Here is a 17405-nt window from a genome sequence, read left to right on the forward strand (position 1 = left end):
CATTCTGAGTTTTTCCAGTCTTGAAGGATTATCTGTTTTAGAAGGATGGTGGCTCAGTATTTAGCACTCTTACCTTGCAGCGTTAGGATCTTGGGTTTGAATCCAACCAAGAACAATATCTGCATGGAGTCTGTATGTTCTCCCTGTGTTTCCTCCACGTTCCAAAAAAACATTAACAACGTATTGATAGGATACTTGGGAAGTTAGATTGCGAGCCATAATGGGGGCAGGCACCGATGTGAGTAATGATAGTCGCTGACCAGCGCTGAGGAATATGTTGCCACTATATGTAAATGAATAAAATAAATAAATAATTTTCAAATTCCCTGTTATGGAATTCTGAGATAATGGGGCTGCGTATCTCACTCTGCAGGGCCTAGCACGTTTGTCTATTATCTTTGATGTAAATGGAAATTGTGTAATTCTTCATTTCTCCTGTGGCAGCGCTGCAGAGGGATTAAACACTTGTTGCCGTATTCCTTCATGCTGGGTCCCAGCAGCAGGATGTCTTGTGATCAACTTATCCTGTTTTGAGACAGTTGAACCTCAGAATCTGACTACATAATGACCACTTTCCCACCATGTGGTATTATGTGTTGTGTAGTCAGATTCTGAGCAAAAAACTGATTTTGAAATGAAATGCAACAAATCTCAGTAAAAGTTTAATTACCTTATTTATATAATGGAATCATCATTAATATCAACATAATGATCACAATATTTCTTATCATTTTAGGGAGGTATACAAGAAAAATGCAATACATTCTACTTTCTTTATGTGGGCTCCTCTGTATGCGAGTTCCTCTGTGCCATGGGAGGCCATTAAGATCAGATCGTCTGAAGGCTGATGCAAAGTTGCTCTCAAAAATTTTAATAACAAGGATCCAGGAACATCCAATTCAGGTAAGGGAACTGGTGCCATGTAAACAGTCATTTTTAGGTGCAACATTATATTTTTTGAATATATTATTATGCAAGACAGAGCTCCATTTCTCTGTTACAGAACTCCAAATCCCCTGCATAGATATGCTTAAATGATAACGTTCATTGGGAGTTTACAATAATCTGTTTAATCTTGAGTTCAGTGTAAAAACAGTATGCAGTTAGTGTCTAAGCTCCCCCTAGTGGCGGTTGGAGGCAGCCAGAATTTTATCATTTAACTATAGGTTATTTCTGTTTCACAAAAATGGAGCTCTGACTGCTGCAGGGACATATTAGGAAATTAATCTGCACATAATATCAGATCTATATAGATTTTAAAAATAATGTTACCGTATTTGGTGAAAAATTTAAATTATTGTTTTCAATAGGTACAGTGAATGTTATTTGATAATTGACTGATAGTTATAAGGCTGTTATAATTTCAATGCATTGTATTATATAAAATTGTTTAATCTCTACTATAGGTATAAAGTTTGACATTAGTAATATCCTGTTACCTGTGTTTTTGCATGTAGATTTAAAGTAAATCCGGGAAACTAGTTGTATGTGTTATTCATCACCTCCATTTATTTCACTCATTTTCTTAAATCAGCTCAATTACCCCAGCAGTTTGAAAAGCAGTGGCTTGGATTTTATTCCAGATGAAGAGATATTAGTGAGTCTGGAAAAGATGGATGAAACTCTTGAAATATTTCAGAATATTTTGTCCAGTATCCCAATGGAACATGTGGAGCAAATGTTGAGTGATATTGAGAACCTTCGTAGCCTTTTGCAGTTTCTTAATTTTTTTATGGGTTGTGCGGCCAGAGAATCAAGACAAATAAACTCATTGGAGTACTTCAAGGAACAACATGAAAATGCGTCATATACAATGGAAAAGGTGACACTTGATCGTCTAGAGAAAACATTAGATAGCATTGTCAAACATCTAGACTACATCACAAGCTGCTAATACACTAGTTACGAATTGTGCTGAAGACCGGGCTATCTAACTGCTTACTTGAAAATGCTGGAGAGTAGTCCCTTGTGGACATGCCCCTGTTTGAACTATGTCCATTATTTTTAGTTCTTAAGCTACAAGCTAAATGAAGCTTTGTCCGATTCAATCACCTCTTTTTGGAGAAAAAACACTTGCAGGGCATTGCCTATCCTTGAATGTCCTATATTTCTACCGCACGTCTTCCCAACTTGAATGAAGGAATAGAATGACGACATGATGTTATAGACTTCAACACTTCCAAATGCATTGCACTAATTACTGTAGCACTAGGACAACTTTCCTAGGTTAATATTTGTGATCTAAACAATGTTCTGTCATTTGTTTATGTGCATTTGAATTGTTTGTCCAATTGTACCATATTTATTTTTTTAAGCTAACAAAAATGTTTCATATTTATATCGTACAGTAGTTAATGTATTTTATATTAAAAATACAAGCCACACACTTCTTACCATGTTAAATCCAATCTAAATATTCCATAATTTGTAGATTATTGTTCTAGCTTTTCTTTAAGGACACTTTACAAGGGAGTGAGACGTTAAAGGGAACCTGTCACCAGGTTTATGCTGCCCTATCTGAGGGCAGCATAAAGTAGTGGCAGAGACCCTGATTACAATAGTTTATTACCCACTTCATTAGCTACTGCTAGCCCCGCACACCTGCCGCTAATTGACAGCTTTCTCCCCGTACTGTGCATGGGGAGAAAGCTGCCAATCAGTGGTCGTGGTGGTGGGACGGGACGCGTCTAGACTCAGCTCATGAATATCGAGGACTACAGAGTACAAGCCCATCATTAAGTGGACTCCTGGCTCAGCTCACGCTGCAGGAGATATACAAGGATTTTATAAAAACTAGTGAATAATACACGGTAAGTGACACACTGACAGAATCAGGGTCCCTGGCACCACTTTCTCCTGCCCTCAGATAGAGCAGCATAAACTTGGTGAGAGATTCTCTTTAATTTTTGATGCAAACTGTGCCAAATTTATCGACGTGGTGCATATTAAGAAATATAGCAAGTGCATTATTTTTGCAGTATTTTGCACAGAAAAAAATGTAGCTGGCTGATAATAAATTTGGTGCAATTATATTGGAGGACATCACCATTTTAACAGTGCCATTGTCAATGGCAATACCTCTAGACTTCCAAGCTATGTAATAAACGTAGGCCTCATGCACATGGCTATATTATAACTCTGTACAATCTCCCAGTTGGATGGAGCCTTAAAATGGCACCAATAGCATTCTATGGGGCGCTACTGTAGCTCTCTAAGCCTCTGATTTCATACTAAGGGAATATGGAGGTTCTGATTTTGTTGGATTCTTGGGGAATTTGACAAATTGCTTTGCTTCTAGGGGCGCATATCTCTGTAATATGGTGACGTACAGAGCACATGGTGTGCCCATGGCTCCTTAGAGGCTCTGCCATGTAAATGGAGCCTTAAACTGGACATAATTACTTTTGCACCTTAAGTACCCAAATGGAGCAAAGAATCGAGTGTTTAGCAATAAAGCTCATTTATTTAGTTATACCTGAAGTGACCTAGTCTGTATTACTCATCAAGTTAAATAATAGCTTCAGTAGGATAATAATGAATCAATACTTATTTTCCATAATAATACCCCTTTTTCTTACATTGGGGCTGGTCCCCTTATATTGTTGTGCACTAAAATAATTACAATTCGTCTTTATTGATGCATTTCATAGTAGTCAGAACTTTAATATCCCCTAATGAACATCATGTAACTGATTCTGATTATTTTATTACGTGGTTTATAAAGTGTTAATGTATTAATGTGTAAATAATGTTATTGTTACTTGCCATATATTAGATATCAAGAAGACATTTCCTTTAATATATTTTATAATATTTGTTATTTAAAACTTGAAGTTTACAGTTTCATAAATTTGCAAATTTAGGCAGAATATGCCGATGCTTTATAATTATTTATTTATTTATGTGAAAACATTTTTTTTCATAAATTAAACTAGTTTTCTAAGTAGCCAAGTTGTTTTGTGGTTCACTTATCATGTTATATCACCCAAAATAGGCTCAGCGTGCAAATGTAATGTAATGTTTTGAAACTGAATTCAGATTTTGTCATTTTGATCTTCTTTGTAATATCTGGTTGTGTATGATACTCTTTGATTAGCTCAAGTGACATTAAGGCTGGAATCACACATACCATTTTAATGCCGTTTTTGAGCCAAAGCGACAAGTGGATCCAAAAGGAAGAGAACATATAAAGTAAGGACTGATAATAAAATCTGCATATGTGATTCCATCCTAAGAAATCCATCAAAGAGCCCCAAGGCCCCATGCACACAACCGTAAAAATAGTCTGTAATTGCGGGCCGCAATTATGGTCCACAATTACGGACCCATTCACTTCTATTGTCCATGGACACCTTCCCGTTTATTTACAGGAAGGTGTCTGGGCCGTAGAAGTGCTACAGCAAAATATAGGGCATGTCCTATCTTTTGATTTTTACGGGCCGTACTCCCATACTTTGTATGGGAACACGGGCTAAAAAACTTTCGGCTGATTACGGGCACGGCCGTGTGCATGGGGCTTAACTGGACTGTGTGCTTTGACGATCCCTGTCTGACTAATGTCACACACCACACAATGTCTGCACAAAACACCTAGGCATCACCACAAGCATATCTGTGTAATATTAGCTGCCCTTATGGGAATTATTTAATCTGAAATCCTCACAGTAATCTTGTTCAATAATCTTGTTCAATACAATAGGAAAATAACATCTCAAGCCTGGACAAATGTAAATTACCTTCTACCATGATGAGAGAAAGACTTTAACCAAATCACATATTTCACTTGTAGGTCCCCATTTTCCCCATGACTTTGGTTTGGTTATTGGTAATCTGCTGGCTTCCGGACTTAAGTGCGAGCAGGTGCAATTTTCAGGGGATTGTGCTGGAAGCAAGGCAATGTTACGTAATGGAGCGAGTGGTTGCTGCTATCAACCGAAATCTCATTATCTAGTCATGTCAGGATAATCAATGAAGAGCAGCGCCAAATTATACAGCAAATATAAAGTGAAAAAAGTCTCATACAACATCCTGACGCCGATCAGTGTTAGGGCCTGATATGCGAATGCCATCAGTAGTGCATCATATACAACGTCCTGACATTGCTCGGCGTCAGTACGTTGTATGAGCCACAGCCCGCTGATTATACGACTCTTCGTAATTTGACCAGCCCTTGCTGTACTCGCTGGAGTTTTTCATAGTGTTTTTTTTTATTTTTTTTAAAAAGTCTATGGTAAATATAGAAAACACTACATATAAAGCGTTTTGGTTTGTGGTGTTTTTGTGACATTTTTGGGTTCAGTGGCTTTTTTTTAAAACGCAGCTTGCTCTGTATATGGTATTTTTTTCTGGCGTTTCTTCCATAGGCTTTTCTATAGGACTTTAAAAACACCAGCATTTTTTTTTTAAATGTTTTAAATAAAAAAACGCCACAAAAAGTGTTTGCATTAAGAATGCATGAAATTCATGCCGTTTGTTACAAGCATTTAAAAACGCTGAAAAAATTGTGTGTGTAAGGGACACCTAATGGTTAAGATATTTCTTAGAACACAGGGCTGTTCACCATCTCATTGCAGTGATTTTAGTCTTATTTAGACAGCTTTTCACTTCTTGGATTATATAAGTGACATTTCATGGCGACTTACATGTGTATTTCACTTGACATTTTATTTTTCTCTGTAAAATATGGTAAAGAAGAAGGTGTTTAATATTTTTGGCTTTTTCCATTATATTTCTTTTGAAAGACCAACACCATCTTTGCTGCTTTTAAAAAATGTATTCTTATCTTTAATTTTGTTTCTGTCTCACCTGTCCCGTAAATTTACTGATCATCTTATGCTACTGTTACGTGTCCACAGAGGTTCCCTCAATAGGGAATATTCTTAAATCTTGCAAAAGACCATTTAAAGATTTATGTTTCCAGCACTGTTTGTTAATAAAAGGAGAAAATAGCTTTGCTTTAGGCGAGTTTTATAGTGTGATAGTATTTATCCATCACAACTTATTTGCAGACAGTAAAAAAAGCTTTACCAATGCAATTCTGAATTTATTTGCTTGTCAGTCACAAGAGACATGCAGTCCTTCACATTCATCACATTCATTTCCAATCGGAACTCTTAAAAGGCTCTGCATCTTTAGACAATTTCAGACGAACATTCAGTGCAACACTTAACCATGGATTAATATCATTGGCTTTAGTTGTTTATTTGTGTTGTTATGGAACATGACAGGTCTGCTGTGCTCTTTGCATTAGTGTCTAGAAAGTTCATCTAGGGACACCAAGGATGGAAACCATTGATATTGTATTTTGGGCACCACTCTTGTAACCTTATCTTCCTCTACTGTTATGTTATTTGTTACGTGTTCATGTCTTTGCAACATTTAATACAATTACACCATAATAACTATACAGTGTGTACAGTAACACAAAAAAAACAAATGAAACATAAAAAGAACATAAAAAAATCCAACAAAGGGAACTTGCAACAGGTATGTGACCCATGCGTTTCCTAATTTTTTTATTTTTTTTAAAACTATATATACACACACCACGGATGCAGTCATTTAGATTTGCAGAGGCAAATATTTAAATATGTATCTGTCTAAGGATTCTTTCACATGGCAGTATTTTGGTCATAATTTTGCTTCAGTATTTGTAAGCCAAAACCATGAGTGGGTCTAGAACACTGAAGAGGTGTACATCTTTCTATTATACTTTTTCTCTGTGTAGGTTCTACTCCTACCTTTGGCTTACAAATAGTGATGCAAAATAGTAACCAGAATACTGCAGTGTGAAAGTCAATTTATGTGAATGCTTTTATCTTTTAACAATTGTATCATGAAACTGGCTCTTAAAGTGTGTTATATAAAAATATTAGTCTGAATTTAATGACAAATATCATATCAAATAATGAACATAATAGCCATATTACAAAATTTAAACATGTACAAATAAAATAAAAGTAAAACAAAATACAAATAAAGTCAAATGATAACTATATAGATAAAATATCGTAAATATAATATCTCAAATTTAAGGAAAGAAAAACAGGACATCAATTGAACATCATAATTGAGTCCACGTTCTGAGGATACAGTATATATTTTGATATACCTACCACGGGGCCCTCGTGGTTGGGTCAACTGAGCTAGACACCTGTGCAAATGGTGATAATGGTTTGCTGTATATAGGGAGATGTTCCACTGTATGGATTGTATACCGTCAGAAATATTCCACAAAAAACAATGACCCAATGGGGGCAATGATTGATAACAAATGTGCGATGATGATAATGTAGTTAATAAACGCTGATAATATTCAATTGAGAATAATGTTTCACAACAAGTATGTAACAAGTTTGTAAATGATGGTAATGCTGATACTAAATGGTATTGATAAAAAAATATGATGTTTTACAGCAAATATGCAATGCTGGTATTAGATGTTATTTGGCACTTACCTGTCCTGGAGTGTTTGTTGCATATAGGTACACTGTCATCCGAAGACAGCAACGAGAGTACTCACCAACCAAATTCCATAGTAGTACTGCAGAACTCATGCAGTTGTTCACTTCTGTTTCAGGACACCTCTAGACGATGGTCAGAGGTGCAGGCTGGACTTTAAAGAGGCTCTGTCACCACATTATAAGTGCCCTATCTCCTACATAATCTGATCGGCGCTGTAATGTAGATAACAGCAGTGGTTTTTATTTTGAAAAACGATCATTTTTTAGCAAGTTCTTAGCAATTTTAGATTTATGCTAATTAGTTTCTTAATGACCAACTGGGCGTGTTTTTACTTTTGGCCAAGTGGGCGTTGTGAAGAGAAGTGTATGAGGCTGACCAATCAGTGACCAATCAGCTTCATACACTTCTCATTGTTCCAGCCCAGCTTCTTTCACTGCACAATCACACTGTGCTGTGGATCATGCTGGGCTGGAACAATGAGAAGTGTATGAATCTGATTGGTCACTGATTGGTCAGCCTCATACACTTCTTTACAACACCCACTTGGTCAAAAGTAAAAACACTCCCAGTTGGTCTTTAAGAAACTAAAGACCAACTGGGAGCGCCGATCAGATTATGTAGGAAATAGGGCACTTATAATCTGGTGACAGAGCCTCTGATACATGTGCTGTATCTGTACTCTGAGGCTTGTTGTGCAACAGAGGTCTGTGGAAGAAAATGGTCAGATGAGCATTGGTTTTATGTCTACTCTCCCAATGCAAGGCCACTGGTCCACCGAAGTCCTCACCATGTATATACTACAATTCATTTTCTGCTACATGCTTGGGTAAAACAGAATATTTACACTCCAGGATGACAGCTGGATGGTGCAGTCCAAATGTGTGTTTGACTGGTTTGATAAGCAAAATCAAACACCAAGACATTTTGATTTCCCTTCAAGATCACCAGTCCTTAATCCCAATGTTTTGTCGGATCATTTGGAATAACAGGTAAAATGGTAAAACAATCAGCCATAGACTGTAGCTGAATTGCACACCAAGTTAGTAAAGTAGTGGGCTAAAAATAATCTATACAGCTTAGTTTGTGTTTATTGGATCGCGATTTACTTTAAAACATTAACCAGTAAAATTGAGATATATTGAATTATTTTTTTTTTAAATGACTGCGTTAGAAAGTGTAACAAATCAACACGAAAAAGCTGCTTTATTAAGTTAATTAAATGGACACTAATTTATGCTAATCTAACAGTATACCTGATATAGATCAACTTTGTAATTTACTTAATGTTAAAATGTAGTAGTTTTATACATACAAATTCTGTGTGAAGTTACTGCCACTAGGTGTCATCTGCTGTCCACCCCCTATTGTCAAGCTAAGTCCGTCCCTGGTTTCAGAGCAGAATTGACAGACTGCAGAAGGTGGGGGTTTGTCTCTTCACTGCCTGCCTATACAAGTCAATGGAGAAGGGAGGGGGAGCAGAAGGAAGGAGCAGAGAGAAAGAGTGAGTCAGACACAGACACGCTGCCAATACAAGTCTATGGAGAAGGGAGGGGGAAGCATGAGGAAGAACGAGGAACAGAGTGAGAAAGACACAGACTTGCTGCAAATCCTGGTAAGATTTCTATGTCACATTAGAGCTGGATTCTTAGCTACACTGCTTATTACTGCTGTATATTCTCTTCCATGCTGCTGCAGATTCTATATATATATATATGTGATACATAGATAGAACGGCATTCTCTTCTTCTTTGTGTGCAGTGTATAGAAGACATGATCACTGTTAGGCTCCGCCTACTAGCTCAGAGAAATGGAGAATTAAACAGCCTGCAGAGGGGAAAACTACTAAAAAATGCAGAAGTTAAATATTAGCCAGAATTCGTTTTTTTCCTCATGTACACACATATGACAGCTTATTTTAAAAAGTCACCTGAAAAGTTAGGTATGCTTTGAATACTGTTTATAGTTAGTTTAACCAAAATACATCTCTAACGCTTCATAACTTTTATGTAGCTGTTTTGTACAAGTATACATTTTATCTAAAGCCCTAGCTGGTAGCATGGATTTCTGAAAAGGTATTTCGGTAGAGGACATGTAGAAGTCTAGCATCTGTTGATGAGGTTATTTCACCTCATAGCTGATATTATTTCATGTGGCATCATAACATTCTCAGAGTGTAAAAGCGAAATACCTGATTAATAATTATCTAATTTATGCATTATAAATACTTCCTATACTTTCTACATTGATCTCAATCATCTACACAAAGCAATGTTCGTATACTGTGCATTCTACATTATGATCATTTTGCTCGCCCATGAGGGTGTTTTCCTAATATTGGGTTCTATGCGGCATGCTTGTTGCTCAAGCGCATGACAAAAAACTAAATATCACCTTAGTTGTAAAACAAAGTAACCCTGACTATGTGTTTAGGCTGAGTATCTAAATGTTTAAATTCATTTTTAAATCGTTCTATTTTTTAAGTATAATAATTATATATATATATATATATATATATATATATATATATATATATACAGGAGAAATAAATCTTGCAACACTCCAACAGGATGAATGAAAAAAACTGTGATTTATTCAAGCCAACATACAGCGGTGCGACGTTTCAGTCCAACATTAGGACTTTTTTCAAGCATGAAAAAAGTCCTAATGTTGGACTGAAACGTCGCACCGCTGTATGTTGGCTTGAATAAATCACAATTTTTTTCATTCATCCTGTTGGAGTGCTGCAAGATTTATTTCTCCTGAATATTGATACAGTCCTAGGATCTGGACTGCTTGCTGGCACCCGTTCACATATGTAAGCTTTCTCTTACTGAGATTGAGTGCTGCTGCTTTCTCTGTTTGAATATATATATATATATATATATATATATATATATATATATATATATATGTATACATACTTATATATACATATATATAAATGTATATATATATATATATATATATATATATATATATAACAGACTGTGGGGCTTGATTTAGTTGCTTTGGCCTATAGAAACTAGTTACACAGCGTACACACCTCTTCCTGTACAATGTTTTCTACTATGACTTGTAGACAATGTTAGGCTTCGTTCACATCTGCATCGGAATCTCTGCTAGGGGCCTCCATCGCAGATCTGGCATGGTTTACCGGAGATTAACGGCGACAATAGCATAGCATGCTGTACTATTGTGTCCTGTAAAATCACGTATACCCCGACGGAAAGCCGACAGAACCCATTAAAATCAGTGGGTTACATAGTTACATAGTTAGTACAGTTAAAAAAAGACACATGTCCATCAAGAGTTGTGTCGGCAACTGGCAGTGTCCGTTGTGCAACGGAACCATGTGCTCCGTTATTCCCTTGTTCTGCTCCTCTGAAGGAGCAGAACAACACAACAGCACAATACAGATGTGAACATAGCCTTAGAACCATAATAGGTCCAATAGCTGAAACTCAGGATAAATACAAGATATATGATAAAACGTAGTTACAAAGTTAATTATTTAGTTTTTTATGCATATTCATTCTATATGTAAACTGTAAATGGTGATCTAAAGTGGACATATATGTTCAAAATTAGATTTTATACAAACCAAGGTTAATAAATGAATTGGAGTCATGTTCTAACATACACAATAAGGCATTTCCTTAGCACAGGACACTGTTTTTCTGTTCCCCCATGAACATATTTATAAATATATGATAGTGGAGTAATAGAGCTACATACAGCAAGTATAGGAGCACATACAAATCATCCCTTACGGGTAGAAAGTGGCAGCGGAGATTTATACAAGGATGTATGTGGGGGGCAGAGTAGCAGCACTCTCTACTAAACAAAGCAATACAATAGCTGTATCAAGAATATTAGAAAAAAAGGTCCAAAATATATTAGAAAAAAAATGGGATTTTTTTAAATTGTAGGTAGACTTTGAATCTAGTTGTATTTCTACATAAAGGTTCTAGAGTCTGGCATTGAACTCCATTACATAATTGTCATAGGATTTGTTGAAAATAAATACTCGCAAGACAGTACTACATTTGCAATTTATGTATTAAACTAAACTAATTCAAAATAGAAGACACTGTGAAAGCAACAATATATTACAAAAGAAGAAAAAGTCTTGTAGGCGGAGGGCATTGGATCTGTGCTTCAGATGACCTCCACAAATCTGAAAATCATTGATTACAACACAGATAATAGAGCTATTATTATTATTCACTGTTACCACATATGTTTGTAACCAAACAGGATAAGAACTTATCATTCTGCATCGGTGCTCCACAGCTGGAGCTCTTTTGTATGAGAAGGCTTTGTTGCATTCACCATAGGACTAAGCAGGTGAGTAGTGACCTGATCTGTTGTTATCATTCTAAAGCATTTAGAAACCTGGGGAAAATGTATAGCATTGATATTACTGTCAGTCATGTGAAGTTTAATTAGACAACTCATGCTGCAATTATCAGTGAATGTGGCCAGCAAAGATGGGAAGCAGCAGGTAAACAGGCCTAATCTAAGTGGTGGGTATCTACAAGTACACATTGTTAGCTACTTAAACCTCCGCACAAACAACCATAAATAAGACAATGATTAGTATGCATACTCAGATGTTTTAGGCTGCGTTCACATCAGCGTAGTCTTTCTGTTGAGGGGTTCTGTTGGAAGTTTCCATCGTGAACCCCTCAATGGAAATGTAAACGGAAACCAGTCGACTGCACCATTGATTCCATCAAAATAGCGGAACCCTGTTACAATGGTGACAAAGGGAAACCATTAGCAAAGTTTCTGTCACCATTGAGATCAAAGCTCCGGCGGAAACCCCTCAATGGAAAGCAATGCTGATGTAAACAAGCCCTTATAAAATAAAATAACAAAGATAGAATTACAGCCTATTTTCAGAGAATTAAACAAAAAAACATTTGGCCTATGTGTCTCAGTGTACAAAAAAACTGTTAGATCTAGTTGTGGGAACTTCAACGCCTCATCTATTTAAGCTGTTATTTTCCAGGTTTCTACCAACAGCCTACATACTATAGAAGCAGAAAATGCAACAACTTTGGGCCCCTGGACAGAAAAAGTCCAGTACTGGTTTGTCCCATGCCCTTTGCTATTATGTGTGAACTGTGAAGTACCTATGCAGGACTACCCTGTTCAGAAGATCTGCATTATCTGCAAACGATCGGGTGGGGAATTGGACCAAGGTTCATGAAAAGGGAGTGGAGAATGAACAAACTCTCCATATGCCCTAGGTAACAAAAGACAACACCATAATGAAGGGCACTTTTGAATCTTTGCTATGGGGTTCTGATCTCTTCTGTGTATACCACTGGCTGCCAACTTTAATGCCAAGTAGGAGAAAAATCTAGTTACTTCCCCCCTCCCTCTCTGATATCCTTGTAACATTTATAATCTATAAATAAGAGTAAATCTTCTGGTGGACTAATAAATATTTAATCACCAGATTTCTACAGTCAAACTGATGGAGGATTCTGTCATTGACGGTGACCAGGTGACAGAAACCTTTTTATTATAAGAGCTAATATGGCTGACAATGGTAGTTGTCAGACATCAACCTGTCCCAGAAGTCTCGTAAATAACTAGCTGAGCTTATAAGAGGAGACACACAGTGACTGCACATATTAAATTCAGGAGCAAACTCAGGTTTATTTCATGGGACCTTTGCAATAGCTCTTTGTGGCATTAGGCTTACACTGTATGTAATAACTAAATGCATCAGTGTTTATTTTAATGCCTGCAGAGTCTGAAGAAGCGATCAGAGAATTAAAGACTTGGCCTTTATTTAAAATAATGTACAAACAATATTTTTTTGCACTGGATGATTGAAATGTCATAAAATTCATTTGTTTTCAGCAACACTTCTGCTAGAGGAAAAATTCAGGCAAACCTAGAAGGTGCAGTATCCTTAAAATATTACTGTAGCTAACAGTTATGGATATAGCAGTATTTCATATATCATTAAAGGCGTTTTCTCATAATGATCATTTATCACATATTCACAGGATAGGTGACACATTTGTGATCGATTTCTAATTGTATCACTCAATTCCATCAAACTTTCTTCATAAAAGACATTTTAAATTCTAACTATATTCACTACTAGGTACAAATTCACAATTCAACATTTAAGAAAGTCTTAGAACACACATACAAATATATATATAATACGTGTGTGTGTGTGTGTGTGTGCAGTAGGAGCACCTTGGGAGTATGTCACCGTCATGACTAGACATGCTTATGTGTAGTCCCTAATTAGAGAAAAGTGGATTGAAATAGAGTGAATCACATAAGTAACATTTCCTACCTATATAGCTCAAGGCTGTGGATTTTGAGAGACATAAAGGGAGGTACCCTGTGAATCAATGTCCTGAAAAGGCATTTGTCATGTCTGCTTGTGGCATATAGCAATCATGATCAAACTATGCATTTGTAGCCAACGCTGTATTTTTCCAGAATTTGATACATTACTTACAGGAAGCAGGGAAACTGATATTCTAACGTATATATAAGTAACTTTTTTTTATACTAAATTTATTAGTACATTAAAAAAAATTCTGGCTTCTCAAATTTGTAATAAAATAAAATAATTATATTGTTCTTTAAGTCTTTTTATGGTGAACCTTTATTTGCATATTAGCAAACAGCATTATCATCAATTTCCTAATGCACCTCTCTTACCTGAATTGCATCTTTAAGAAATCAGGACAATCCTGGCAATAGGGCAAAGCAGCCACGTGAAATTAAATTCTTTATATAGTAGCTGCTATCTCTGGTGCCATCATCACAATACAGACATCATTTGTCAATGTAGAGTACAGAGGAGCTGTTAAATTAGTTTGGCATACAGCTAGTTTTGACCTGTCATGATAATATACTGGTCTTAAAGGCGGTTTCCACTTTTTATAGAAGAGGAAATTATAGAGATATCTAATATACATGTATTTGAAATTATTCTCACATACCTTTCTTATATCAGTGTAGTTGTCTCTGTTTAAAAAAAGAAAGTTATAGCCCACAGATCAGTCCATAGTAATGCACGTATAGGATAACTGAATGGACTAAAGAGGGTGTCAGTCATGTGACCCCTTGAATTCAGGTAACAATGTCCAGGCATATAACAGGTGAATAATATGTTATTGAGGAGCGGAAGGTATAAAGTATTTGACACGATCTGTGGGTATGTGGACCCAGTGGACCATACCACCGTAGTGGGAAAACAGCTGGACAAACAGTGTACCAAGTCAATGTATATATAGTCCAAGCACAAGGGTACCTGTAGTAGTTCAGACAGTATCAACGGCTAGGCTAAGATGGAACCTTGGCAGCAGACACCAGGCGTGGTGTAACACAGCAGGCATGACCTGTGACACAACACGACTCCAACTTTCTAAGGCACAGGAACAAGGTAGCACGGGATACAGGATACAGGTAGCACGTACAGGAACACTGGGAACAGGATAAAACTAAGGGACCATTTGCAAAACTAACACGGGTAAACACAACAACACTCAGGCAAGGAGTAAAGGGGCAGGGTCCTTCCTATAGTCCAGGGTGATCATGGGCTAATTGATGATTATTTTCATGTGTGGGCGCACCTTACAGGACACAGCAGAACGGAGCATAAGTGAGCGCTGGCATCTCCTAGGGAGGAGATGCGGGCCAGCGCTCACAGATCCATGGTTGCGGCCATCAGGGGGTCAGTAATCCCGACTGTCCGCGGCCGTGGACACTACAGTATCCCCCCTCTTACGCCCCCCCTTCTTGGGACCAGAGTGAGAGAGGAACTTCTTAATGAGGGTAGGAGCATAGAGGTTATCTTCTGGCTCCCAGGACCTCTCCTCTGGACCAAACCCCTCCAATCCACCAAATAAAAAGTTCTTCCTCCTACGTTTTTGAAGTCCAGGATCTCTTTAACCTCGAACACATCGGTAGAACCAAGCAACTGCATCGCTAGGCGTTTTTGTTTAGCGGTTCAGGATCACAGGCTTCACTAGGGACACATGAAAGGAGTTGGGGATCTTGAGTATAGGAGGCAGCCGAAGCTTGTAAGAAACAGGGTTAATTTGCTGTAGGATCTCAAAAGGTCAGAGGAACCTGGGAGCAAACTTGTACGAAGGAACCTTTAGACGGATATACGGTGAAGACAGCCGGACTTTGGTACCCGGAAGATACTGACTCTGCTCTCTTCTGCTTGTATCCACCTTTCGCTTCATGCGACCGACTGCCTGCAGAATAGAGGCGCAGGTTTGCTGCCAGATCTGTAGAAAGTCGCCGAATGCAGAGTCAGCTGTGGGCACCTCGGACGTAGCTGAAACAGGAAGAGGAATTTGTGGATGTTGGCTGTAGACAATGAACAGTGTAGAAGCAGTAAACTCACTTGTGTGGTTGTTGTACGAGAACTTGGCCCAAGGAAGAAGCTGTACCCAGTCATCATGCTGCGTGGAGATGAAATGCCGTAGATAATTCTCCATGATTTGGTTAATTCTCTCGACTTGGCCATTGGACTGGGGATGGTAGGCTGAGGAATATCCAACTACACATCTAGGAGTTTACAGAGGAAAACTGAACAAATCGCAAATAACCTAGCCTGGCAAAGCTCTTCATCCAGTACATCTTCCGTTTACATGGCCTGCGCCTTCATATCGTGTCTGATCGGGGGGATCAGACATGATATGAAGGGGCAGGCCATGTAAACAGAAGATGTGCTGGATGAAGAGCTTTGCCAGTGGAGGAGCAGAAGGTAGGCCGTCAGCGGTATAAAATGTGCTCTCTTCGAGAACCGGTCCACCACCACCCAGACCGTATTACATCCTGCTGAGGACAAAGTAAGTCCATTGCTATATGCTACCAGGGGGCCTTAGGCACAGGCAGAGGCTGGAGCAGGACAGCAGGCTTGGAGTGAGCAACTTTGTTGGAAGCACACACAGTGCAGGAAGCGACAAAGTCCACAACATCTTTGGGCAGCGTGGGCCACCAGAAATGACAAGCAATCAGATCTCGTCTCTTACGAATCCCTGTGTGCCCAGCCAGTTTGGAGCTGTATCTCCAGTGAAGGATTCTTCTCCTGTTTGCCAACCGCACAAAGGTTTTTGTGGTCAGTGTATATCAGGATGGGGCGGGCTGCGCCCTCTAGCAGATGTCTCCACTCCTCCAGAGCCAATTTAATGGCCAGTAACTCCCAATCCCCGATACAGTAATTGCACTCTCCGGAGGAAAAAAGTCTTGAGTAATAGCCACATACTACTGCCTTTCCTTTGAGGCCTTTCTGGAACAGAAGTGCACCTGCACCAACTGAAGAAGTGTCCACCTCCAACGAGAACTGTCGAGAGATGTCAGGATGATGGAAGATTGATGCTGAGGTAAAGGCATTCTTGAGGCTATTAAATGCAGATTCTATGCCTATATGGAGAACACCAAAATAGCAGAGTTAATCAGTTCATGCCCCCAGAAAGGTAAGTAATAAATAAATAAGTATCCTTGTCAATATATAATATATAATATCAAAAGGGGGGAAGAAAGAGACAGGGCTTGCAAGCCCATCATAAGCATGGCAGTAGCGGTGAAAACACCCTCTTATTGAAACAATAACCTAAAAGACGAAGTCTGACACACCGGAAATTGATTTAAAAAGTGAAAATTTATTGGAACAAATATACAAAAAAATGACAAAAGACACATTAAAAGTTAGAGATGATTGCCACAGTGTGAGAAAATACCAGACAGTGATGTGTGCAAGTATAATGCACAAAATATGTATATAATTGATGCTGTTATCAATATTAAAAGAGTAGAGCTATGATGCATAATGTCTTGTATCCAGAATGTTTGGTAAAAATCGCAAATGAATAACAAGTATCAATTAAAGCTGAATACATGGGGTGCAGGCTCAACAACCAGGTACATAGGTAGATAGGTAC

At 37.9% G+C, this 17405-nt stretch overlaps 1 protein-coding gene across 1 annotated transcript; it reads left to right on the forward strand.

Moving 5' to 3' along the window:
* The first annotated feature begins 753 nt into the window (after positions 1-753).
* Positions 754-1894, forward strand: LEP (leptin). Its single transcript, XM_075855113.1, has 2 exons — positions 754-903; positions 1535-1894. The coding sequence occupies exons 1-2, from the start codon at positions 754-756 to the stop codon at positions 1892-1894; spliced, it is 510 nt and encodes a 169-aa protein (XP_075711228.1).
* Positions 1895-17405: the final 15511 nt, after the last annotated feature.

Source organism: Rhinoderma darwinii, chromosome 3 (genome assembly GCF_050947455.1).
Source record: "Rhinoderma darwinii isolate aRhiDar2 chromosome 3, aRhiDar2.hap1, whole genome shotgun sequence".
Classification (NCBI taxonomy): domain Eukaryota; kingdom Metazoa; phylum Chordata; class Amphibia; order Anura; family Rhinodermatidae; genus Rhinoderma; species Rhinoderma darwinii.